General features: G+C 37.7%; 1 protein-coding gene across 1 annotated transcript in view; it reads right to left on the bottom strand.

Annotated features, from left to right (window-relative positions):
- The window catches only part of LOC108710879 (sperm-tail PG-rich repeat-containing protein 2), a 317226-nt gene that overhangs the window by 107319 nt on the left and 182184 nt on the right, over positions 1-27723 (bottom strand). The window contains exon 13 of the mRNA XM_018252074.2: positions 3313-3422. Coding sequence (XP_018107563.1) covers positions 3313-3422 — 110 coding nt within the window. The remainder of the gene's footprint in view (positions 1-3312; positions 3423-27723) is intronic.

Raw genomic sequence — 27723 nt, 5'->3', positions numbered from 1 at the left:
CCATACACTGAGAAAAATAAGAGATGGTTTGATCAGTCATGTTGATTGAGTCAACCATCCACAGGGGGTGCTGGTGGCCCAAAGTACTAGAGCTGCAGATTGTCTTATTGCATCTACAAATACTGCATCCATCCAATGAACAGGAATATCTAATACTACTACCCAGTACTGTTTTATTATTACAAAGAAAAAGGGAAACAATATAAACATTATTAATTATTTGAATAAATTGGAGTCTATGGGAGATGGTCTTCCCATAATTTGGTGCTTTCTAGATTTTCAGTTAGAGGATCCTATACCTGTAGTCTTAATATCAATACCAAGACTAGACACAAGCAAGCTATATATTTTAGCTTAATTAAACAGATAAAATGTAGCCTCCTTACTTAACCCAAACTTTAGTTTGGAGGGCAAATAAATACGAAATAGACATTTTTTAAAGAAAGCACAGTCCTGGGCACCTTCACAACCAACAATGTTATATAGCAGATAATAAGGTTACACTGTTATTTCAATGAATAAAACTATGAGCATACTGTAAGGATGCAATGCAAACTGAGAAGGATTTCTCAATTCCTGAATGCCTGTATTAGCATAATTATTCACAACCCGGCGTGTGCATTTTTATGAGGTGGGCTTGACATTTATAATCATTGCATATTCTGTACAAAGGTTAATATTTCTCCTTTATTGATTCTGAAGGCTTGTTAAAAAAAGCTAATTACATACCCTAGGGTGAACTTTTATTGAAACTAAAACTAAACATTTAGAATGAACAGTGAAATACACTTAAACATTCACGGAAATTCCCATTTGTTTCAAGATAACACTGAAAACTAAGGAAACTACTTGCATTGCATTTGTTCTATACTTTAGGGGGAATGTTCTAACATTGCCAAAGTCTGATCAGGACTTATAAACCATAGCAACCCACATGTTTGTGTCCATTATTCATACAATAGTAGTTCAGCAAATGCTAAAGAGTACTGAAGAATAGAAATTTTATGCGTGATCTGATTTCTACATATTATATTTTTTTTTTCACGTTTTTTCTCGATACCCACTAATGTCAGAATACAATGAACTGACATCCCTGGTGGTGGCTCCTACTTGGAAGGTGGAAAGCATTGTAATTCAACCATAAGTGTCAGTACTGTTGGCAGTCAGTATACAATGCAGGTCAAAGATTAGGGCATATGGCAAAAGCCTAAATATGCGTTCCAGGCAAAGGGTCAACCAGGCATACAAGGATTCAAGCCTTTTTCTACAGAAACAGGCACCAGGTGGGGTGCAATAATGAATCAGGAAACCAATTTTCAAAGGGATCTGATGGGAATAGCATACCCTTGAAGTGAAATAGAGAGCACATACATGCTGATAGGCATGTCAATAAACTCATGTACATGCTACAAGCATAGCAAACAAAAGCCCTCCAATTGTATCCAGAGACCATCAGAGCATATACCCAATATTGCTCATTTTCGTAAGATGCCCCATCTAAGGAACACCAAAGAAATCTGATGTAAAAGATAATGCAAATAGGATACATGGTTAGCAAAAACCCACGATTTTTCCACAAGACTAAAGCCTTTCCATTCAACAAGACACTGAACCTTGCCTCTGTATTCTGAGTCCTGAATGTTTTCGAAAATTCTCAGTGTCTATTAGTAGACAGGGGAACATTTTCCACACACATTTTTAGCAAAGGGAGTCCAAACCGACAAGAATGGGGGGAAGCCAACTAAACGGATACATGATTGATTGCAAAGTAATATATGGTATTAGGATTAATATCAGATCAAGTTCAGAGACTTGAACTTCAGCGGAAAAACCAAACAGAATCTCTAAAGTGAAAGGGTACAGTGATTTTTATCAACAGCAGACTTTTGATGAAAAGCAGGTCAGGGCTTTATGAATCTGGGACCAGATATCCTATCCTTAGATAACCTAAACCTAGACTTCAGCTGCAGGGATGTGAACTTTACAGGAAACAGGAGGGAGGAGACCAAAAACACAACATAGGAGAGGAATTCAGGGAGATTGCTCAGCGCACAAACAGCTCAATGAAGGATCATAATTAAATTGTCCTAATTTTAGTAGATGAAAGAGGGGTGGAACTGATTAAAAGACTGGCTGATTTTTTCTGTGGGTGTAAAACAAAATAGAACTCCAAATTACATTTTGCAAAAACCATCAAAAATTCCATTGCTTTGTACGATTTTCTACCATCATTTTTGACCAGCTGTGGGCTAAGAATAGTCGCCCCAACAATTTTCGTTCAGACAATGGTGGTTGGTTGTTTAGTTGATAGAACAGGTTAGATTTCTATCAGATAACAATAATATCTCTGCATGTATTACTTATCTGATGATATCCATAGATGACTATCGCTACGGGACATAACTTTCGTATGATTGCTGTCTGTCAATTAATGGCCAGAACATCATCTGATTTGTTATTTTATCTACTTTAAGCCTACAATTAAATTCTGAATTTTTAGTTTTAGATTGTGGCATTGAATCAAACAATTGATATCTGAACGTTTAAAATCTGAATGTTTATGGCGAGCTTTAGTATTTCTGGAGCAATGAATTGAATAAAATAGCAATGTTAAATCTGGTGTCTACTGGTGTGGTGTGTCTACTGAGCTTGACAAGGGCAAATTATTTGAGCTGAAGACATGGATTTGAGATTCAGATTCTTGTAATTGGAATTAAAACTGGACAAAAAAACTCAAAATCAGGCACTCTCAGGTAGACCTTCAAGTACCTGCAACAGGTGAAAGCTGTACTTTTCAGTGCAGATACACAGAGATTCAGAAGGAAGCGGATCCACCTCTCTCTACCTACAGAGAAACTGCAGGCTGAGACCAGCGGAGCCAATGCTCCATGTACCCTTTATAGTCATTAGGACTGATTTGCAATGTCCCACGTAGAGTACTAAGGCCTGTTGCAGCCTTTTTTTTTGGCACTTTGCCCTCTGTTTAGGACATTGTGCAAATAGCCCCAAGTAGATTGTGCTCTGAATCTAGTGAGTTTGCCATTAGGTTGAGCTCGATTCAAAAGTGGCATGCACGGGCTAGCACAAACGTGTGGGCCTGCGTCAGCGCAGTTTGACGCCAGAGAGAGGCACCCGCTTAACCCTATTCAGTGGTGGACTAGGGGTAGGTCTCTTTTGCCTACCCCTAGTTTTGGGATATTTTTAGTTTTGGAATATTTGACAACATATGTATAGGATATATATATCCATAGTGGGTTCAGTAAAACCATGCTTCGTCTGGTAAATAACCATCCATATGCATATTGTATGTACCTCATAAGCACCAGGTCCAGGAGTGACTTCCTTTGGATCCTTAAAGCGCTCTTCTCTTGAAACAGTCATGGCAGATCCATTTTTTATCTGAAGGTCATAAGATCCTGGTCCTATAAGTAATAAGATATGCAATTGACATATTACATATATTTAGGGTATAATCACATACAAACTTATACCATCCGATTTATCCATTTTCTTATTAGAGGTATGAGCCCTATTAAATAACAAAGAGCAAAGGTTACACAACAAAATGTGATTATGAACTGTGAGCAGAAGGCCAATGTAGTGTTCACATATCATGTTCCAAAAAGTAAATATAAAATCATGTTCCAGCTCACCCAAAACTGTTGTGATTTCATAGGTAAGAGACAGCGCTTAATCAGACTTGTCATTAGGCATTGCTGGTCTATAAGTGCAACCGAAAAAAAAAACACTGAAGATGTATGGCGGAAAACATTTTTAGCAACAGAGTAACTCCTGTCATATAGGCTTTCCCACAATTCTAAAATGGCTAGATGTAAAGTATGATTAGTTTTATTTTCCAGGGATAAACAGTGGGGGTGGTCATTTATTATTACAGCATAAATCAGAGTGATGATGACATAGATGCCTCTATGTGGGAATTGGGTACTGAAAACATTTAACATAACAGAGATGTGGTTCGAGAGTTACTGCAATGCTTCAGCATCGACAGCCAGAAACTGGACAGAGCCAAGTGAACAGCAGCTACAAAAGTTGTTCACATTTTTCTTATACTGAATGAATGCTATAGTGTGGGACTGGTAGCTGATGCAGGTTACTGGCAGATGAAACATCTATGCAGGTTGTAGTGTGACCTTCTACTTGAATTTCTAAAAGGGAATTAAAACCCCAAAAATTCATTAATATAAACTTACCCAGAGTGCTCTTTAAGCATTTTGCATTTCACATTCATTTTCTATATTTAGTGGCTCCTGGGATAATTGCAATTTAACTTTCTCATACCAGGCTTATGGATCAACTAAGAGTCAGCAGTCCAAGGGTTATCCCATAAGTACAGTACATAGGCAAGTATAGACAGGGTCATTGACACTCATGGCTTTCTAAGAGAGCTGTTAAGCTAAAGCTTGTTTAGAAATATACAAACGGCATTAAAACGAATGTATATTGCAAAAGTGCTCAGTAAAATACTCTAGGTAAGATTAGATCTTTTTTGTATTTTAGACCCCATTAATCCATTTCCCAGATTCAGTTTACCATTGGGTTGCTGATTCTCGGCCATAAAGCTGGTATTAAAGTCCTAAACTGCAAAAATCTCATAAACTGCTAAAAATAGAAAAGAAAAAAGAAACACCCTGAGTAGGCTTATATCAATTTGTTTTTTGGATTATGATTCCCTTTAATTTGTAAGATACTAACCAAAGGTTGCCTGGGAATCCTGAGAGTTGTAATTTGTAGTAATGGGCGAATTTCTCCCATTTTCGCCCATCACTACAAATTCGCAAAAAATCGTGAAATCGGAAAGTTCATGAAAAAATCATGAAATACGAACGTTTCACGAAAAAATCGTGGAATTTGAACGTTTTCACAAAAAAATCGAGCAATTTGAACAGTTTTCACTAAAATCGAGCAATTCGAACGTTTTCACTAAAAAATTGAGCAATTTGAATGTTCTCACTAAAAAATCAAGCAATTTGAACAGTTTTACAAAAAAATCGAGCAATTCGAAAGTTTTCACTGAAAAATCGGGCAATTCAAACATTTCACGAAAAAAACCGTGAAAACCGGAAATTGACAATTGAGATTCGCAAATTTATGTTTGGAATGACATACAAAGTTTTAAATCTAGATATCATTACCACTACCAGTCACACCAATTAAGTGAAGCCTAGCAAAACATTGAGGCATGCAATACAGATATAAAACATTAATTATGCATCATGTATGCCTTCACAAACACATTCATCTAAAAAATAATTTTTTTAATTTACAAAAAAAATAATCTCCTATTAATTTCATAATAAATAATCAATATACATTTTTCACAAAAGAAACCTGAAAAGTGACTCTGAATTCCCAAAGCAACATGAGTTTCTGAAGCAATATAAGAGATCTAAGAGATTATGAAAGAGCCTGAACTGTTTGTTCCTGAACTGCAGGTGCTACAGAGAATGAAATTGCACTGAGTCAAGGGGAACAGCACGTGGGAATATGCCAAAGAAAAACTAAGCAATAGAAGAGCTTGACAACATGTATAAATAGACACAGCGTAATGAACTCTTAAAACCCTAATATGACAGCCCTTTATATTTAATACATTGCTGTTTCAATATTTTTCTAATATGGTTCATCTCAGTGTCATAAGCAAACATATATCCTACTCAGCGTTCTTATACTGCCCTGAATGACAGTGTTCTCTGAATACCTTTTGACTTCTAGTTTTACAATTGTAGTGAACAGCTACCTGCTTTGTAAGGTCAGTATGTATGTGTTTCTTTTATGAATATTTCAGTGCTGACGGGAACCTTTGTGATATGAATTGGCATCAAAGCCAACCAGACAAGCGGTATGAGCCAAACTACGGCATACATATCAGTTGCATTAGTAAAACCTCTTTGTGCTTTAGTCATTGCAATACCTTTTATCCTCTTGAGTATTGCGAACAGATCAGCAATAAAGTCAATTTGAAAAATGTTAAAGTACATTAGGATAGCTCGTTTTATGCAAATATTAAGTGCAGCTTTCATCCCTTCTTTAATTCAACATGAGTCTGTCAATATAAATTAGGCTTTGCCTTTTCCTTTTTCTCTGCATTTCTTGGAAAAGGCTGAATTATAGCTTTTGCTTAGTTTCTGGCTTGTATACATTTGTTTAATTGTAAAAGAGATAGTTTACAGAATGTACGTACCTTACTATTATCTGTTTCATGTAGGTGAGAGGAGTGCAAAATATACTACAGTTTATTTTGAGAATGAATTATGCAAATTACACGGATGTTACATGTTTTCAAAAATGATACATTTTTAATCACAGATCAGTGAAGAATAAAATGTATAATTCTAAATTAGATACCATACCGGAATCATAAGGAATGGGAAAGTCAAAAGCTAGTACTTTGTATAATTACATATTTTTCAACCCAGCGCAGGCTCACTAGCTCTGAAATATCAGCCAGAGTACAGGAAATGTAAATTTTATTTTGCATATTTAGTTTTGTGATGGGCCTTTGTGTATTAACAGTACTGTGTATCTGGCTATTACTAATAAAGATAAAAAAGAACACCTATACCTGGTTCTTTCCCCCTCTACCAATTGTACTGGCATACCTTTTAACCCTGTAAACTCATAACACTATGTGGGGTTAGTCTCTGACTCCTGTCTCCTTCTTTGACCATATTAACACCACTGCTTCTTTTTCTTACACAATATTGCCATAATGAGTCCCTTTTTTTCACAAGCAACAGAAGTTTATGCATGCCCCCATCCTATCCAACCTAGACTATAGTAACCTGATGCTAACTGACCTCCCAAACTCCTCGACTGAAGTCCTTGGCTTCCTTTAAAACAAAGAACAACAAACTCCATCTCATAACCTTTAAAGCCCTTCATTCCTCTGCACTGCACTACATATCTTCTCATGGGTTTCCATACTCTCAGAGCATCACTTGGTTGCACCCCCCACACTACAACTGCTGTTTTCACCTTAAACTTTTCTGTCTTGCTGCTCCTTACATTTGGGATGCCATCCCTGAAATCCTGTAGAAAATAATCCTCCTTCAGTATCTCCTACTTTTTGCATTTGTGGCACTTTACAGCTTTTGCAGGACATGTAAAATAATTTGCAGTGTGTTGTGTTCAACCACGTTGGAAGCAGTATTCTATTTGTATTTGCTGCTTGGTTTTGCAGTATAGGTGAATCCCTGTCCTTAGCACTGTATTTTGCCTGTGACTGTACATTATTAGGCCACAGTGTTGAATTCACAATCTGTACATTCCCAGCAGTTCCCTGACTGAGAGTTTTAGCCTCTGTCACTGCTGTTTCAATTTGGCTAGCAACTGTAATAGCCTTTGCAAGGGTTAAATCCTGCTCTAGGAGCAGTCTCTCTCTAATGGTGAGTTTGTTTTTTCCACTATTTGGTCTCTTAGCATTTCATCTGTTAGATTCCCAAAGTCACAGGTAACAACCAGCTCTCTCAAAGCTGCTACAAAGTGTTCTGTGGATTCGCAACTACGCTGTCCACGTTGGAGGAATTTATATCTTTGAACAACCACATTTACTCTTGGCACAAAAAAGTTCTTTATAGCAGTAAGAGCAGTTTCATAAGTATCATCAGGTAATGGTAATGTATAGAATATACGCTGTCCCTCTGCTCCCAGGCAGTGAATAAGTAAAGCACGCTTTCTAGCAGCAGAAATCTCCCCTTGGTCAGCAGCAATAATGTAGTTTTCAAACATACAAATTCAAGCAGTAAAAGGTATGGTAGGCTCAACAGGGTTTGGAAGAAAAGCTGCAGGCTGCTGCAGAGGTAGAAGAGCCATCCTGTCGCCAATTTGTTGTGTTTTGGTAGCTGAGGATGAGTAGAGTATAACAGTGCTTTATTAGCAGGCTCATGCAGCCATTACACAACAGTAAGCAACTCTAACACCACAAGCTGTATAGAAAGTATGCCCAGTATAAGTCTTGAGCACAGTGACATCTACAGGCCATTTGTATAAACACCACAACTACCTCTTCTACAGGGTAGGGACCTCCATCCTCTCGTCTCTTTATCACTTACTACTTAGTATTTAATGTACTTTTAATAATGGAATGACCCTTGTTTGTTCTATGAATTTATTGTTCTGCTGTACAGAGCTGCCTACTTAAGTACCACTATATAAGTAAAAATTTTCATACATAAATACACACAAGAAAACTAAGGGGTAAAAATCTGTCATAGCTACTCTTCACGTTTATTCAGATCATTCCTGCTTGACGGTCTCAATGAGCAGAACAATGAAAAAATGTCCCTTGTACAAAATCTGTTCAGCTGACTGCCCATTTGGTCAAATGTTGTACCTGTTTGTGCTGTGCAAGGCTGCCTATTGATTAATCTTTTCTATCACCAATATATAATCTATGACAGGGCTCTTCAGCTCAAGACCCATAGACAATATGCAGCCCTACAAGGTATTTTACAGACCCCCTGCTTACCAATGAATTGCATATATTGATGAAGTTTACACTATCAATTTAATACAGCCCAGGTAATGTATATGTAGTATGTCAGCTAACTGGCCCCCTTCATGGAAGAAGTTGGACAGCGCTGATCAACAGTGACTAGCCTTGCCAAAAAAAGTGAGCATAGCAATTTTATGACCTTGCCTTGCTCGACTTGAATACAGAAGTGAGCAATTTTCTTCCTTGTTGCAATGCACACAAAAACAATTAGATGTAATTATCATCTATTAGAAGGAAAACAAATGCATTGTGCAAGTAAACTGAGCACTCAGAATCCTATAAAAAGCTTTTGCATTGCACTGGTTTTTGTGCCTATTATTTACTCTAATGCAGAATAACTCCCTTTATGCCACTTGAAAAGGTTCTTTTTCTTCTTCTTCTTTTCCTTTATTCATTTTAGAAAATTTACATTTATACACAAGCATTCTTGTTCCTGTTTAATTGTTCTCCCCAACTTAGTTTAACAAGTACAGATAATTGCAGATGTTGATTAATGATTCATAGATTTCATTATGTGTAAAAAATGCTAAGTGTGACTCCCAGTTCACTACTTTTCTCTGATTTCGGTTGCCTAGCAATGCTTATTAAGCAATACAACACCCAGCTTTTTAATTGTGCATATCAAGACCAACTAGCAATACATCATTAACTAAATTTATGTTAAACATTACACAGTAGCTTACGGTCATTGTACTAATGGTGGTTAAATAGCCAATAATGACTCAGTCACTCAAATTGAAGAGTTGCTCATTATTAGAACAGTCTTTGCTCCATTCTCATCACAGTGATTTGATGACAGACATCCTAATATACAATATAGCAAGTGGCACCTGTTAATTTTCTCTTGTTTCAACTTAGTTATCCTTGATATGCCCTAATAAATAACACTCCTTTCCACCTACAGAATATGTGAATAGAATTGTGCACTAATGCATTACATATTTAAAGTCGCTCTCACTATCTTGAAAATATGGTCATGTTTAAATGCAGATCTAAGAGGCTGTAATTAAACAAGAGCACTGCAGTGCACATATTCATGGTATTCACCAAATAGAGAATAAAGGTGGCCATACACTATTAGAGCCAATCGTAGGCATATTGGGTCAAGATCCACTTGTTTGGCGACCTCACCAAACAAGCAAATCTAAACCCGATATGCCCACTAACGGCAGGGCGATATCGGGTTATTCCGAACGTTCGGTCGACGAATGGGTGCCAATGGGTCTCAGGACCCCATAAACTAGACAATGCGGTCCTGGATCAAAGAAAAAATCAAACTTGCCTGATCGATATCTGCCCAATTTTTGGTCTGATATCGATCAGGGGGACCCTTCAGAAACCCCCACACATGGGCAGATAAGCTGACGATATCGGCATCTTTAATCTGCCCGTGTATGGCCACCTTAAGGTATTGAAATAACCGCAAACAACATTGTATGGGATGTAAATATAGCCAACAGCCTAAGCAATGCAAACAATTGGTATCCAACCTCTATGTAAAGCTATTTGCAAAACTAAAAGTTTCAGATGTAAATATAAGTTCTAGGAATGTCCTGTTATGAGACCTTCTGGCCTGATTTGAAGCACTTTCTTAACTCTCTCATGCAATAAACACAAGCAGTGCTCATTTGACTCTCTGCTATTGCAGGTATGGGTTCTAATTAGAACAGAATGCTTGAGATCACTATACTCTATATAAATGAATCTTTATAAGGTAAACTTTGTTTTTAGCATGTAAAGCTATTGTGTAAACTGGGTCACTGATGGAACTCCCCTTGGGTAGTGGGAAAGGCCAAGAGATAATGATAGTGACACATATTGGTCCACCTTAGTTACAATTGCAATTACCAAAGTTGCAAAATTTGAGAAGGATGTTTGGATAAATAAATGTACAGGTATGGGATCCGTTATATGGAACCTCATTATCCAGAAAGCTCTGAATTATGGGATGGCTGTCTGCCATAGACTCTACTTTATCCAATAATCCAATTTTTTTTAAATGATTTCCTTTTTCTCTGTAATAATAAAACAGTGCCTTGTACTTTATCCAAACTAAAGATATAATTAATCCTTATTGGAAGAAAAACCAGCCTATTGTGTTTAATTAATGTTTACATGATTTTATAGTAGACTTAAGGTATGAAGATCCAAATTATGAATAGATCCTTTATCCAGAAACCCACTGATCCCAAGCATTCTGGATAACAGGCCCCTTACCTGTACTGTATATTTATATCCATAATTGCCAATATCTTCTATTTTGGGGAAGCTGAATAAATAAATTGATGGATGTATGAGACCACTGTTTTTTATATGCCTATTGTCATTTGTTTTGGCAATTTCTTTTTAAAAGAAAATTAAATATTTTAAATACCTAAAAAGCAGAGCAGTGTCTTGTGCCTTTCCTTCCCATCAAATGCACAATTCAAGGCTGCCAAATATAATTCACATAATTTATTGACAAATATAAAACTAAATGATTGTACATTTGAAGTGCTTAAAATTATAAAGGTCCTAGAAATGTCCAGAAATGACACCTTGCCATAATTTACAACACATGTACTTGATAAAAAACCCAGGGAGGAACTTCAGTATCAAAACACTTTAAAAAAAATACAGGTCTGGAGATGAATCCTGGCTAAAAGCTGTCACCCAGGCAACTATCTGTGCTAAATTGACTTATATCTGTTGGTTTGCATCATACATTTGTCTAGAACTCTTTCATATATATGAAAGTTGCTCCACTACCACATTGTTAATGCACAGATGAAATCAGAGGTATCGTAGGTTTCGTATGGTATAAGCATTGCTTTGGATCATAATATCTTTTCTAGTTTTTTCCTATGCAGTCTCAGATACAGCAGCTATTCAGTGCACATTATAAAAAGGCTGATTATATTAGATTATTAATACTCTCTTCTGAATAAATCTATCCTTCTCCAGCCAATTTCTTTTGCTCATACATATTTAATATCTTTATAACACCTGCAAAAGTCTGGAAAACTGCTTCTTTTTGTCTAAATACAATTTTGGAAGTACACTGTAACAGCTGTATACTAGATCTGCATGAATTTGCATGCACCCTTCTTTACATCTGTATTATACTACCTACCATCTCTCCATTAAAAAGACATATATGAAATGTGGTACTACTACAACAGAAGACAGTTTTCTTCATTGACTGCCTGTATACATTTTAGTTGAGAATTGAAATATGAAGGTGAAATAATGACTGTGCAGATACAGTAGAAATCAAGTTCAAAAGTAACAACGGGCCCCAGAGAAATCAAGCGCCAGAAGATGTCTGCGAACATAAGGTGAAACATGGGCTAAGGTGTATAGTTTGCTGAGATTGCTCAGTGAAGATCTTCGAAGTTAAGAAAAAATATTTTACATGTGATGAGAGGCATAAGAAAGATTTTATAAGTGTGCCACTGGGTAGAAATTTTGAAGAAAAGGAAAATATTTTAGTGCTCAAGTTTAGGATGCCTTGTATAGGGGAATATAGAAAACACCATTGAGAGAAGTGACTGCGGCATCACAGGACATATACATTGGGGGTAATTCATAAACCCCGGGCAAATTTGCACCTGTAGAGTAACCCATGTCAACTAATTAGATGTTTTCTTTCATTGTTATACTACCAAAAACAAAATAAATAGGGCAATAAAATAAAAGTCGCAAAGAGCAAAAATATTTGCATAAATAATCATTAAAATTCACATTTTGAGGGGGGCGTGGCTACGATGCAGACCTGACCTCTCTGCTCCTAGGAGACCCCGTAAGCTACAATTTAAGCACCCATACAAGCCTTAATAGGGGCTCACCAGACCTGTGATCCCGTACATAATGCCAAAGGGCTCAAAACCCAAAAAATCTCTGGGTTCAAGGAGAAAACCGTTGCCTACTTCTCCAGCACCGCAGCCATCGGACTCTCCCAAAATGGCCAATGCAGCGGATCTCTCACCTTGAGCTTCCTCGCAGTCGGCATGGGATTTGGACCAGACAGACTTGGAACAAGGAGCTGCTCAACAATACTCAGGGGATGCGGCCCTCATTAACCGCTTCAAAAAACTTCTTCAGACTGAGCTAACAATGGTTGCTGAAAAAATCACTGACCATGTGACGCAGGAGCTCAAGGAGCTGGGTAACAGAACCAACACGGAAGAAGACTAAGTGGATGAGTTAATAAATAGGAGACCACTATTGCAAGGCCTCAACTACAAGACTTGCAGGATCGCGTGGAGGATGGTGAAAACAGGTCCCGACGCAATAATATAAGGATACGCTGCCTACCGGACTCCATACTAGACCTACAAACAGAGATTCCAGTCTTGCTATCGGAGCTAGTACCCGACCTCCCTCCAGGTCAGTTAATACTAGATAGAGTACACAGAGCATTGGGCCCGAAACAGCAGGGGGGACCCCCAAAGGACATCATCACTAGAGTCCATTATTTCACAGCAAAAGAGGGAATCATGAGCGCGTCTAGGGTGGCCCCTAATCTGGAATACAAAGGCCAAAAATATTGCCTTTATACGGATTTGGCTTCCCCAACCATACAATGCCGTAAACAGATGAAGCCTATAACTACTGCTCTGATTGCACAACGTATTAAGTATAGATGGGGTACCCTTTTAAGTTGGTCTTTTCTCACGACAATAAACCATATACCATCTCCTCTCTGCAAGATTGTACTGCGCTACTTAAACACCTTGGCATACTGAAGGCAGTGGCAACTTCTCCACACTCACCAGCCTCCTGTGAAAGTCCCACAGGGAGACCAATTTCTCCACTTTGGAATACCACCCGGAAAGATAACACTGGAGACGTACCTTAAATAACATTAGTAGCTTTTCTATTGGACAAAATCCAACTCACTTCAGCTTTATGGGTTTCTTGAAATTCCATTTGGGTCCACTCAGGAATTTCCCCCCCCCCCCCACACTGGTTTCTTCACCATGCCTACCCGAAGGTATATTTAGCCTCGGCGGATAAAAAGCATAGCGGGGTCGCTATTTGTCTTCATTAACGCATTTACTTCAAACTCCAATCATCCAAAATAGACTCAGAAAGCAGATACTTGATCCTTGTCGGGCAGCTCCAGAACAACATAGGGGATATGATCAAAAGTGCTAATAATAAAAAAACCCTCAATGTGAAAGTTAACCCCGGCACTTATCCTTGTCACAACTGTGGACATTGCAATGGCATTACTAAAGGCGATGTTGTCACTCACCCTTGTAAAGGAACGAAACACCACACAAAAGGTTTCCACACATGTAACTCGTTTAATGTAATTTATTGCATTAAATGTCCATGCGGACTAGCTTACATAGGCCAAACAAGCAGACAAATCAAAACACGTTTAAATGAACACAAATCTATGATTCGAAACTTTAAACCAACAGTTGAAGATCCATCAAATAAGTCTAAAAAACAAACACATTGGCAAAACATTTTTATGAAAACAAACACAAAACATCACAATTACGTTGGCAGATTTTAGAAAGTGTTGAAGTGAGGAAAGGGCAGGATGTAAAACAGAAATTGTTACAACGGGAAAGCTACTGGATATGGCTACTCCAAACACAAGTTCCAAGGGGACTAAATGAGGAATTCAATTTAACCTGCTATCTTTAGTCTAACACAATGTTAATTTGTATGTAACATTTGAAACATTTTGAATACTTTTTGTTACAAAGTCCTCTACCTTGCAGATAACAGCTGCTTTGAATCTCCTCGTTAGATCACAGCTGAATTGAATTTTACTGCTGTAGGTAAAAAGCCTGTAATTCGTACCTATTATGTGCAAAAAAATCTATGATACATCACCTTTTTCGTTTATAGCATTTGGACTTCGTTTATTTTTTTCAATTTTTTTCTAATTAACCATGCATATATTATTTGAAATTTTTCGAAATGGTTTTTTTCACATGGTGGGAGGGGCAATGGGTCTATTTAAAGGTTGTATTGAATGCATGTTAACATCACCTGACGAAGGGGCGTGCCCCCAAAACGTTGTGCAAACTATGACACAATAAACACCTAGGGGTTTACCCCATGTTGCAATTGTTCCTGTGTGCCGATCTCTCCTTGTTCAGCTCCAGAACAACAACACTTGCATTAGTTTATGGCCCCAATCCCGTGATACTGGGTGGCGATTTCAATGAGGTAGTGAACCTCTCAATTAAATTTGCTGTTGACAGAAAATGAAATCCAGAAAATGCAATGGGTGAAACAGAAATACTTCCAGACAGTGACGTAACTAGAGGGGGCAGGTCCTGGCGCTGGAAGCGCTGCCGGGCCCCCCGCCCCCCTCCGCACACCCGGAACTGCCCGGGAATCGTGGCGCGTTAGCTGCCGGGGGGGCCCTGAGGTGGTGCGGGCCCTGGCCCAATCGCACCCCCTGCTCCCCCGGTAGTTACGCCACTGCTTCCAGAAATCGAATAAAGCAGATACCATGCTAGCAAAACACCTTAAAAACAAGTATATACAATCTCCCTTTGCACAAATTAGAACATCAGGCTCTCTCACAGCAAATCTGTCCCTTATAGTTCAAGAATTCAGCCATTTCTACCAAGCTCTTTATACTCAGCAAAAAGATCCGTCACAGAAGGAATTAGACGGATTCCTTGATAACTTAAGTTTGCCACATTTCTCCCCGCAATAAATAACATTGATGTCGGAACCAATAGCTGTGTAAAAGATTAAACAGAATGTAATTTCTCCTACCGCACACCTGTAGTTCACCAATCCTGCAACTGGTGGTGCGTTTCTTCCGTTGACCCGGCCGGGTCCCTTAGCAACGTATGTTTATAGAAAACGGATCCGTACACACACTGGTTAATGCAGTCGGGGAGTATCCCCTTTTATTTAGCCACCAAACATTCAACGTTTCGGGGGGGGTGCACCCTTCATCTGTTTTCTATACACATACGTTGCTAAGAGATTAAACAGGCCATACAACACCTTAAAATGAACAAATCTCCTGGACCAGACTGTCTAACAAGCAAATATTACAAAATGTTCACCCCTAAATTACAAATATGGCTATGTTTAATGACATAATGCAAGGAACCAGTAAATGTGACCCAGAAACCTTATCAGTGCAAATTGCAGTAATACCCAAGCCAGACAAAGACACATCTGATTGCAAAAACTTTCACCCAATTTCTATACTAAACATAGACGTGAATTTGCTTGCAAAAATTCTAGCCTGCAGATTAAACAAGTTTCTCCACATTTTAATTCACAAGGACCAATCTGGATTTATACCAGGACGACAAGTATCCGTCAACATTCGTAGAGGTCTTAAGCTGATTAGTTATGCTAAGTCTCACAACATTCCCTCCATCCTCTTGTCTATTAACTTGGAGAAAGCATTGGACACCATCTCTTGGAAATATTTATTCACCACTCTTAATAAATTTGGTTTCCCCCTCCATTTCTTAAGGCCAACGCAGCCCTGTATGACTCCCCGAAGGCATGGGTTCAGTTTATGGGGTTTACTTCACACAGATTTTCAATAGGCTGTGGTACAAGGCAAGGGTGTCCTTTGTCCCCCCTGCTGTTTGCCTTGGCAATAGAACCACTTGCCATTGCTATTAGGAGCCATAATAAGATCTCAGGCATTAAGATAGGTCCAACTGACTACCGTTGTATGTTATACGCTGAAGATATCTTAATGACAATCTCACACCCTATGACCTCCTTACCGTACTTGTACGACATCCTTTGTGAATTTGCCTCCTTATCAGGCTTAAATTCAAACCCCACCAAGATGGAAGCATTAAATCGGACCTTACCCAATCATGTACTCAACATTAACTTTCAATTTAAGTGGCAACTGAAAGTATAAAATATCTAGGAGTAAATATTTATAAAGATTACGGTGCCCTTGCCCTTGGTAACTACAAATATATCACACAAAAAATCTTAGGCATGATCTCTACTTGGTCTAAATGCATTTATCCTGGCTAGGCAGAGTAAATGCTCTTAAAATGTCTGCCTTTCCACATTTACTTTACTTGTTTAGAACTCTCCTTGTTACCCCTCCTGTAGGCACGATAAAGCATCTGCATAAAGCTTTTAATAAATTTGTGTGGGACAATAAAAGAGCCATACTCAGCTTCTCTATAGCAGTTAGGAGTAGACAAAAAAGGGGCTTAGGTATTCCCAACCTTCACTATTATTATATAGCAGCCCAACTAAGTCAGTTGACAGCATGGCAGAGGGAAGAGAATGCACCTTTATGGGCTACTATAGAGCAACATGTTATGGATACAAAATTTGTGTGGAAAATTTTATGGACTAAATACTCATTATCACAAGGACAAACAAATCAAATCATAACACACTCTCTTCAGATATGGCGGAGATTTGGTCCTAAATTTACATTTGTATCACCACATAAACCAGCCTCAAGTTTGCTTTTTAACCCGAACTTTATTTCTGGTCTTTCTCAAGGGAGTTTTTCATGGTGGGATCAGAACAACCTAGATACAATATATTCCCTTACAAAACAGACATCCTTACTTTCAGAACAGCAGCTTAAGGACCAATACAACATTCCTGATCAAGAATTATATCGATATTTGCAAATACGCCACTATATCAAATTAATGTGGGCAGAGAAAACTTTTCCACCCCCAGCTTCCTTTGAATTGATGTGTCTCCGAGTTCTCACCCAAAAAAAGTCAATTTCAATTCTATATGACCATATGGTCCACCAAGCGGATATAAAGAAACAGCATTTTGTTCTAAAACGGGAACGGGACCTACGAGTCTGCTATGACAGCGACACGTAGAGGGACATAATTAAAAATTCCATCCATTGCTCCATCAATATCTCCATACAGGAAACATCACCGAAAGTGCTACACCAATGGTATCTGGTCCCTGCCACTTTAGTAAAAATGGTACCCCTCATCCTCATCATGTTGCTTCAGAAACTGCGGCCAAACTGGCTCCTTTTTACATATTTGGTGGGAGTGCCCAAAAGCTGTGAGATTTTGGATACGGGTTTATACCCTAATCACTAATGTCAAAGGCCTCTCATTGAGAAAAAAAACAGGCAGAAGCATTACTCAATAAACGTACGACTGGAGGAAATAAATATACAAGAATATTGATCACGCATATTTTGTCAGCAGCGAAACAAATAATTGCCAAGGCATGGAAAATGCCGACTCTGGATATTCAATTAGTGAAAACTAAACTGGACACTGTCCTTATCTTGGAGAATCTTACCAGCTGTCGCACAGGGAAGCAAAAGCATTTCAATAAAATTTGAATGCTTGGATGGTGTACAGAAGCATACAAAATACTTAATTCATGTAGCCTTATTGGTTATCTTACCTGGACGATGCAGACTATTATCCAATCTTTGCCATGAAACTAACCTCATAGCTAGCGGGGCAAGAATTGTTGGCATCCCTATAGATATAATTATTGTTACATACAATAATTTTTTTTCTCCTTTCCTTCCTTTATTTTCCTTTTCTTTTTCATATTCTTCTCCTCTTTCTTGTTCTTCCTTTTTCTTAAAAATGTATGAACGGCCATTGGATTTGATCATAAAGTCTTATTACATTATGGATCACAGGAATAAGAGGTCAATGCGAGAACTGTTTAATGCCCAAGCGGGGCAATGTTAATTCCTTTTCCTTTTCATGAAAATAAAAGATTAAAATAAAAAATAAAAAATTAGCATTTGCAATGTAATGCTCTTCTTTTAACTGTAACTGCACTTTGAATTTTCATTGCGTGTTGGAAATTTTCATTGCGCATTGCAAATTTTCATTGCATATTGCCCCCTTTCAAGAAGTGCTTGAAGGTGTTGTAATCTTTTGGAGCAAATGTAACAACTTTTTCAGTAAGAAGTTCTATTACATTCACTGCACACTGGCGCTAACTATAATACTCACATATCTTCCACTGTCGGAAGTGGTCTCTAAACAGTTTCCGGGTTCGCAACATCTATATAAAATATCTCAATATGCTTATAGCTTTAGGAGACCATTCATGGGCCCCTCCAGACGATTGGACATCCCTATATATAGGGGTAAACAAATATGCTGCCAACTGATCCCCAGCCAGATATCCATTGGGCATTTTTAAAAACCCCATAGGCTAAAGGTCACATTACCCAATCGATGTGGTCCTCTTGTGTGTGTTTATAATAATACAATCATTATCCCAGTGGGCTCAGCTGTTAGGTTATTATAAGAACAATAGGCCTGTGTGAAATAAATTGAAAACCACTGCCCTCAATAATACTTTGTTTGGAATTGCTCATTTGCTGTGTCTTCTAATTACTAACAGTACATGGACATGATGGTTAAGGATGATGTGTTTTGTTTATAGTTCCCTAGGTTCTGATGTCTTTTTAATAAGGGATATATGCCAAACAAAATGGGGAGGTCCATTTATTGAAAGTCGAATTATAGTAGTATTAGAGCTTTTTGAAACCATAATTAAACTCTATTTCTCTAAAAACACAAATGCCATGAAAGATATTAAAATATATGAATATAAAAAAGTATGAACAGAAAAAGGTGCTGAATGGTTATGGGACCTCGACTGCTTTTTCTTGGAGAAGCTTTGTCATACGGGTTATTTACTAAACTTCGAATGCAAATATCCTGAAAAATTTGTGTTTTTTTTTTTAATAAAATTGGACTTTTAAAAGATCATGAATTTTTCAGAATTTATTAAACCTCGAGGATGTAAATTTTATGTCAGCTTAGTGCTGGGCTTCTGTTCTGCTTACTGGATATACAATAGCTTCATCTGGTATATCATATTCGGTTGCTATGCCTGGAAAACTTGTTTTCTTTAGCTGAATTTTCAAGATTTATTTTATTAATGTTAATTTTCAAAATAACACTGACATAATAAGTATCAACAAATGGCGTACAATATCAAAACAGTCATATTTTCTTAAACGACATCCATTGTCCTGTTTATTATTTTGCTTGGTAATACAGAATATCTTGAAATTGAAAGTATTATAAAACAACTTAAGGGGCTCTAATTTAGTTTAAAGCAAAAACATTTTAAAAATAAACAGAGGGATTAATCAATAATACATAGACAGATAATAGATAGATATTACAATGTTTTATGAAATACTGTTAAGCAATTAATAATTAGGGGCAAATTTATAAATGCTTTTTAAATGAAATATCTAAAATATAATATAAACAGAGCACACGTGGGACTTTAATAAACCATTTTTTTATTTTGTCACCAAGTCCTGTGAGTTTGCCGTTTATTTATATTTATACAAGATAACTTTCATGGAGGCACCAGGGCCATTGCATTGGATGGACATGGTATGCACCTTAACTTTTTATGTGTAAATAAGTCAAACATACTTTTTTGTTGTTTTATTTTTAATATCTTTAGAGTACTATACTTATTAACCTTTATTTTTTTGTTTTTATCACCCAGGCATTCAGCCTCGGACTGGGTGCCTGAGGTTCTCTGGGGCTGCTGCGCCAGGGGGCCCACACCCCCTCAAGGGCCCCTGCCTGCACCTTACCACTTGCTCCCCCGCCAGCCCCTTACCGATCACTACCCTCTGCGCACACCTAGACTATGCCAATGGGGGGAAGAAAGGAAGTGGGGGGAGCGGCAGAACTCACAAGTAGGGATCGTGTCTGAGCCAGCGGGGCTAATGAAGGCTGGGGCCCATCGGGATTTTTTCCCTGTGCCTAGCCGGCCCAGTCCAACCCTGCAGGTATTTGCCTTTTAGGGATTATTTACAAAAATCAGAATTAATCTAATTTTTTAAATTAAAAAGGTCCAACCAAACTAGAATCCACAATTTGACCTTATTTATTATTAAAAAAAAGCTCAGATTGTTGGGCTAATTCCAGTGCAGACCACAGAAACTTCCAAATAATGTAGGACAGGGACCTCTACCATTGACTTATACACAACCTCAGCAGGTCTGAGATGGTAGATTTTCAAATTCTGATTTTTCCATCCTCAGGGGATAATAGATCTCAAAAAATTTGCGTTTTTTTTCCAATAAAAATTTGGATTTTACGTTAAAAAAAAACACGTTTTTGGCATTTGGACTTTAATAAATAACCCCCTTAGTGTTGAGTACTCCTTCCAGTCTTTCTGCTGAGCTGTAACAAAACATAGAATAATGTTTGACTGCTCAAGGTAGTTAAACACATTGTGGCAAATTTACATGTTGATATGCTTTAAAGGGCAAGTCAACCCAAATATAAAACTTGCCTAATAAAAGAAAACATTATAATAAGCAACTTTCCCATAAAAATTCAATACAAATTTTCAGTGCTTTTAATTATCTGTAAAAACAATTGATATTGAAAGCAGCATTGGCTTAACTCCCAGTTGTTACTTTTTAAACAATGTTGCAACAGTCTTTGTTCTCCAGTAAAGACAGGTCTGTTAATCAGCTGCCTTGTCTTACATTGTGTCAACAATCTTAGACATCAGGGCAGAGAATAGAAAGGGACCGACAAACACAGCTTTCGACATATACAAATGTAGGGATGTGAAAATCTTAGACACCCTTACACTTTACAGACAGACACATCACAAGTAATATGGACACCTTAGTGGGTCCTTATGGGGACCTTGTGCTTATGAAACCCCTGCAGTTCACACAGTGTACACCAGATGACCACACTGTGCCAGAGTATAAAAGGTTTAGGAACCATGTGCTCTGGGTCCATTGCTTTAGCCCAAACAAGCAGGTTGGAAGGGAATGGGTAGTGCTGACCCTAGGCGCCTTGGCCCTAGTAATTAGACAGCTATACTCGTTTTATAGATCACTCTAGGAGTGATAGAGAGGTTATTTAGTTGAGCAGCTCAAGGCTAGGAATCCTATTGCACTCCCCAATTTAATATTTTGTAAGTCTGCCCCTGAGTTTAAAGGAAACAACGGCATAAATTTAAGATTTCGTAAATCACTTGGAAAGAGCAGAAGCTACTAATTTTACTTTGTACAGTTCCAAGGTGAGAAAATATTCCTTTTCTGGAAATGCATGGAAAAAATGGTATATATATAGTATAACCACATAAAGACATTAAAAACTTTTTTTTAAAGGGAGACATCTTCAATGAACAATGTTTGTGAAGGTTGATGAATTTGACATGAATTGACAGCAATTTCTCCATCCAAAGAGCTGACATTCTGTTCGCAGCCAGAGGCACACATTGTTTATGTGACCAGTCAATAATAAGAAACAGTGTCACCTGCTTAAGAGGAAATAGTTTCACTGCTAATCTGTTTCTTTGATATTTTGATGCTGTTACTTGTAAGGCAGATGCCAGAATTTAATTAATACATGCCATTAGAAATATGAAACAGACCAAATCTATGGATATGGAAGAAATTTCTTGCTCTTCTTGTAAAGGTCACTTAAAGTGTGAAATGCAAACGAAAAATATTATTAAAAGAAATCTTTCAGATGCAAATCTATATGTCGACTGACTCATTACTGCATTTACATTCCACATACAAGTTTAATTTAGAAAGGGGAGCATTAAATCTTTCTCAATGTCATATGATCTGTTCATCTCAAACCAATTCACTACATGGTTGAATGTTACAAGCAGCTATAAAATATCGATATGGTTAGCAACGATTATCAGCTATCATTACACTGCCTGTAGAAAATGACCCCAAAAGCAGTGTGTGAGCACCGTGTATTACAAGCTGGAATCAAAGTCACATTGTGAATCAACCTTAGTTTCCGTGAAAGTTTCCACTGGTGATAGAAGTAAAGTATAAACTCACTGCCCTCTGCTGGCGACTACATGAAAGATTATGGAAAGTTCTTGCCAAATATTACTTTCTGCATGTCTACAGATATCATATTAGTAATATATTTGCCAGAAAATGGCATGTTGAACACCACTTACACAGCATTGTAAGTTCGATATTCGAATTCAAAGTATTTTAATTCGATGGTCTAATTTCGAAGTATTTTTTACTTCGAAATTCGACCCTTGATAAATCTGTCCCATGGTGTTAATTCCTACCAGCATTGGTTTTGCAACTGTGCTTTGGCTTGAAATATTTTACACACCTTTATACGTTTGCCCCTCAGTATAGATAGCTGTATATGAAATGTTAGATGTGGAAATTAACTGAATATAACATTTCAAGATATTGTATATGATTAAAAAAAATGATTTCAGCTTAAAGCAGCCTCTGTCACTTTAAATATCGTACCGCTCTCATTTTATACATTTCTTTTTCTTGACGACTCACTGACTTCTGCGGCCAGAGTGAAAATGAGAGTAGCACTCAAGCGTAGGTGTGTCTTCTGATCCATTTCAGCAACAGGCACTTTCTTTCATATTATTTACTCCCTGCCTTAGGAGGGAGCTAAGTGGAAAAACAAATGACAAATATGCATGCAGCGTTTACTGAACCTAAATGGGTTTTTGACCTGGTGTGACTAAAAAAGAAATAAGAGAACAACTGGTAAGTATCTACTGTATACTGTTTATATCATTATCAATGGAAGATTCAGTTTTGGTCAGATTGACCATGACAGCAATCAGTATTCCGACCAGTACAAGTATGGGACCTGTTATCAAGAATGCTTGGGGTTTTTCAGATAAGGGGTTATTCCATAATTTTGCTCTCCATATCTTAAATCTGAAAAAATAATGTAAACATAAATTAAACCGGACAAGATTGTTTTGCTTCCAATAAGTATTAATTGTATCTTAGTTGGGATGAAGTACAAGGTACTGTTTTATTAATACAGAGGAAATTTTTTAAATATTTTAATATTTCTTTAATATGGAGTCTATGGGAGATGGCCTTCCTGTAATTCAGAGCTTTCTGAATATCAGGTTTTCAGATAATGGATTCCATACCTGTACTTTCAAACATCATTTTGTCGTTGGTCTGCAGATGAAGATAATCACAGGGTGTGGTTACAATTTTCAACGAAATACTCCAAAACCCCACTCACTTGGACTACATCATTTGCATTATTTTTGGAGACGCTTGTTGTCTCTTCCCCATTTTTATATGACCAATGGAAAAATAGTCAGAGATGGCACACAGTGCTCACTGTCAGTTCCTTTAGAGGAATTTAACCTTGTGCCTCAGGGAAGCCCAGACTGCTGGTCTGCTTCCTCTATATCTGAAAATAATACACCCCTTCCAAGGTATATTTCCAAGTATAAGTAGAAGCTTCTACTCGCATTATGGGGCACATTTACTTACCATACTTCGCGCAACTACGTCAGATGTTATTTTGTGACAAATATGCATATTCATCAAAATGCGCAATTATGTATCGGCAAAAGAACGGTGAGCGTCGATTTATTGGTGGTAAAAATCTCATAATGAATTTTCTCTAGTATTCCTTCCTAGGAAACTTCCTTAACTTCCTTACGCTTACGTCAATTTAAATTCAGTGGGTATATAAAGGTCATCTGTATGTATTCATTAGTAGTGATGGGCGAATTTCTCCCATTTCGCTTCGCCGAAAAATTCGGGAATTTCCTGCAAAATTCGTGAAACAGCGAAAAATTCACGAAAAATCTTGAAATCTGAAAGTTCCCTGAAAAAATTGTGAAATTCGGATGTTTTCACAAAAAAATCATGCAAATCGAAATTTTCAAGCAAAAATCGTGAAATTAGAAGGATTCCACTCAAAAATAGTGAAAATTTAAGGATTTCACTCAAAAATCATGAAATTTGAAGGTTTTCACTAAAAAATCGTGAAAATTGGACGTTTCACTCAAAAATCGTGAAATTTTAAGGTTTTCACAAAAAAATCATGAAATTTTAAGGATTTCACTCAAAAATCGTGAAAAATTGTGAAAAACGGAAATTGACGCCGGTGAATTTTCACCGTCGAATTTTCACGGGAGATTCGCAAATTTATTCGCCGGTGGCGAAACGTGGAAATTCGCCGCAAATTCGTGCCAGGCAAATTTATTCGCCCATCACTATTCATTAGTGATGGTGAAATTGCTGAAAGTGGCCACTTCTTATTAAAAATGTCAAAGGGAGCTAAAGGAAAACAGAGATCTTCTATTGTCCTAGGCCATAAGCCAACCCTAAATCAAATGTAGCATGATCTTTAAATGTTAAAAAAGGGTATATAAAATATGTTTAACAGTTACAACTTGTAAACATAATCCCACTTTAGATATGACAAAACACTGGCGTTTTGACTTTTGCTTATAACTTTTTTGGAATACAGGATATGATGTCACTGATAATAATGTTGAGGATGTAGCTTCATTGTATTAGAACCTGGCGAAATAGATTTCAGTGAAAAGGTAAGAAATTTTCCCACTTTGATAATTCAGCAGATTTCTGATTGTTCACCGGAGCCACAATTCGTCTGGCGAAACGCAGCGAAAGTTCTCCAGCAGCAAGGTAATTTACTGTGAAGTGTGTTGTTCGACTTTTAGTAAATAGGCGATGTTGCTGTGAATTGTCTTTTAAGCGAAAGCTCTTCAACTCTTAAGTAAATGTGCCCCTATGTCTTTATCCAAAAAGCATTGTTTGCTTAATCCCAGTAGTTTCTTTACATTGATAATTAAACCTGTGTTTTAAAATGGAATATCCATTTACCTGTAGCTAGATCTATAAATTTCAGTCATTGTAACCCACATTATGGGAAATGTATTAATTGTAGTGGGTCTTAACCTCACTTTCATATTACAGGCAGAAACCTATTGGTGTATGATAATAGTAATTGGGCAATTCTAATAGTCACCAAAGTAAATTACCTTTATACTTATGTATTAGGTTTTTTTGCTATTTGCTACAAATATTATTGATCAAATATGCTAAACTAAATTAGAACGATGTATTTTGTGTTATGAAAACATTTTTATAGATATTTCTCTTTTGAGGCCTGGTAAACATGAATAATAATGTGAGACAGCTATTAAACAGTTGCTCATCTTCAGATTCCAGATTCCGGGGTGACAGACTAATTAACAGAGTTTGCAACCCTAATCAAGTTTGGGCAGAGAAAACCGGCATGATGTTCTGCTTGAGGATAGGTTTTAATGCTTCTTAATGTTTTGTTGCGAGTCTAAGAACCTAACTGTAATACAACGCTGCACATAAGTGATGAATAGGGATGTAGCGAACTGTTCGCCGGCGAACTAGTTCGCGCGAACTTCGACTGTTCGCGTCCGCCGCAAGTTCGCGAACGTCGCGCGACGTTCGCCAATATGCGTTCGCGTCAAAATCGGTCGCCCATTCGACCATTCGATCGCTAAAATCGAACGATTTTCGTTCGATTCGAACGAAAATCGTTCGATCGAACGATTAAAATCCTTCGATCGTTCGAATCGAACGATTTTCGGATGATCGAAGTTCGCGAACAGTTCGCGAACAGTTCGCAAATTTTGCCGGTGTTCGCGAACGGCGTTCGCGAACACATCGGCGGCGGTTCGCTACATCCCTAGTGATGAACAGAAAAACAAATGGTGGATGTGATTCATCAATCTCCATAATAGGTTGCCATGGCGTTCTAGCCAGTACGCTCATTCACATGATTTAACCAGTTATAGTGCTTGATTAATCACTCCCAGGGAATAAACGCAAGAACTGTTTTTTTTTGTGCATTTGCCTTTGTGTCCATAGGTAATTTTGCAATGCTACTGATGTTTCCTAATTACTAGATTTGGAAGCAATTTACCGAGTTGTGCACAGATATAATGATAGTTTTCCTGTAAATTATGATGTGCAGAAAGGCTTGGCACTCATTAAATAAGGCAATAACTGTGCCAGGTACTGTATCATTTAAGTTATTGATAAATAAAATAAAGGTCTCTGATATATTCTAAGATCACTTAGAGATGCTGCTCACTGAGTGGCTGCTTACTATCTGGAGTTACAAAAAACAGATGATGACTTTATATTGTAATACAAAACTTTCAAGCAGAACATTTTATTCAAGGTGGGATATAGCATTGTCTTATGGTGCTAAAAAGTGTATAATATTTTGCCAGTATTTAATGTAATGCAGGGTGGGGTGCATTGTCTTATGGTGCTAAAAAGTGTATAATATTTTGCCAGTATTTAATGTAATGCAGGGTGGGGTGCATAGTACAAAAGACAGGAACAAACCACCATGTTTTTTGCTTTTTTGCACCAACATGGAGTGCAAAGACCTGCATTTAACCCAAGAATACAGGGCTGTCTGCATTTGTCAGTGTAATTTTCATGAGAGATGGGCAGGGGAAGGTATGTAGGCATCTCCTTTTCTGGCCACTATGACAGGGCTGCCTTGTGCTTGCCATCACTGTGTGCTGCACCTCATGCAAGGGCAATAGTTAAAGGGTCCCATGGGGCATATATTAGACTCTATGGTGCTGACACTAAAGTACTAGCATGTCAACAATGTAGATTCTATGTGTAAAGGCTCTAGTTCCCCCTACAGGAAAAACCTGGAGCTTTGCAACTCGTGGTGCCAGTTGTGGTCACTGTGCCTTCAACAGAGGCAGTTTATTTTTTCTACTTGGAACTGCAGCATGTCACATAACCAAACTGTTATGTGTGTAATCTCAATTATACAGGGAATAAAGAAAACTCCTTATAACTGTCATGAGCGAAACGACCCCAAAATTAGCGAAACTGCATGAAAGAATTTGTCAAAATGTCATCAACTAACAGTGCTTTATTAGCAGGCTCATGCAGGCATTACACAACAGTAACTTTCACTTTTAAGCTGACAGGAAGTATGCACAGTATAAGTCTAAACACAGTGACATCTACAGGCCATTTGTATAAACAACACACTTGGCACAATGCTGTTCAGTCCTTCCTGTATCTTGTTCCAAATCAAGAACTGTTACACCTATGGATGCAGGGAAACCCTTGAGCTACTGCAACTTCCGAATGCAGTGCAGTTGCCCCGAAAGATTAGCACAAACATTAAACTTGAACATCACGTTCTGGTTGTGACGCTAGCTGGACTTACAACATTGCTTTTGATTTTTGCTAAGGGGCAAGCACAACTAATCAGCCACAACTGTTTGAGGTTCAACTTCCCCTGGTGACCACAACAAACCTGGTATTCTGGGGAAATGCTCAATCTTGGTTACAATCATTGAACTTGCGGTTCTAAATGACCCCTAATGTGTAGTTTTTTAATGAAAAATATAAATAGAACAGAGTAGTAATATCCCCTGTCTGTCTGAGCTAGAGTTAACTTAAAGTGGAA

This window comes from Xenopus laevis, chromosome 1L (assembly GCF_017654675.1).
Source record: "Xenopus laevis strain J_2021 chromosome 1L, Xenopus_laevis_v10.1, whole genome shotgun sequence".
In the NCBI taxonomy this organism is placed as follows: Eukaryota; Metazoa; Chordata; class Amphibia; order Anura; family Pipidae; genus Xenopus; species Xenopus laevis.
Note: the sequence above shows the minus strand (reverse complement) of the source record. Positions and strands in the feature narration are given on the sequence as shown.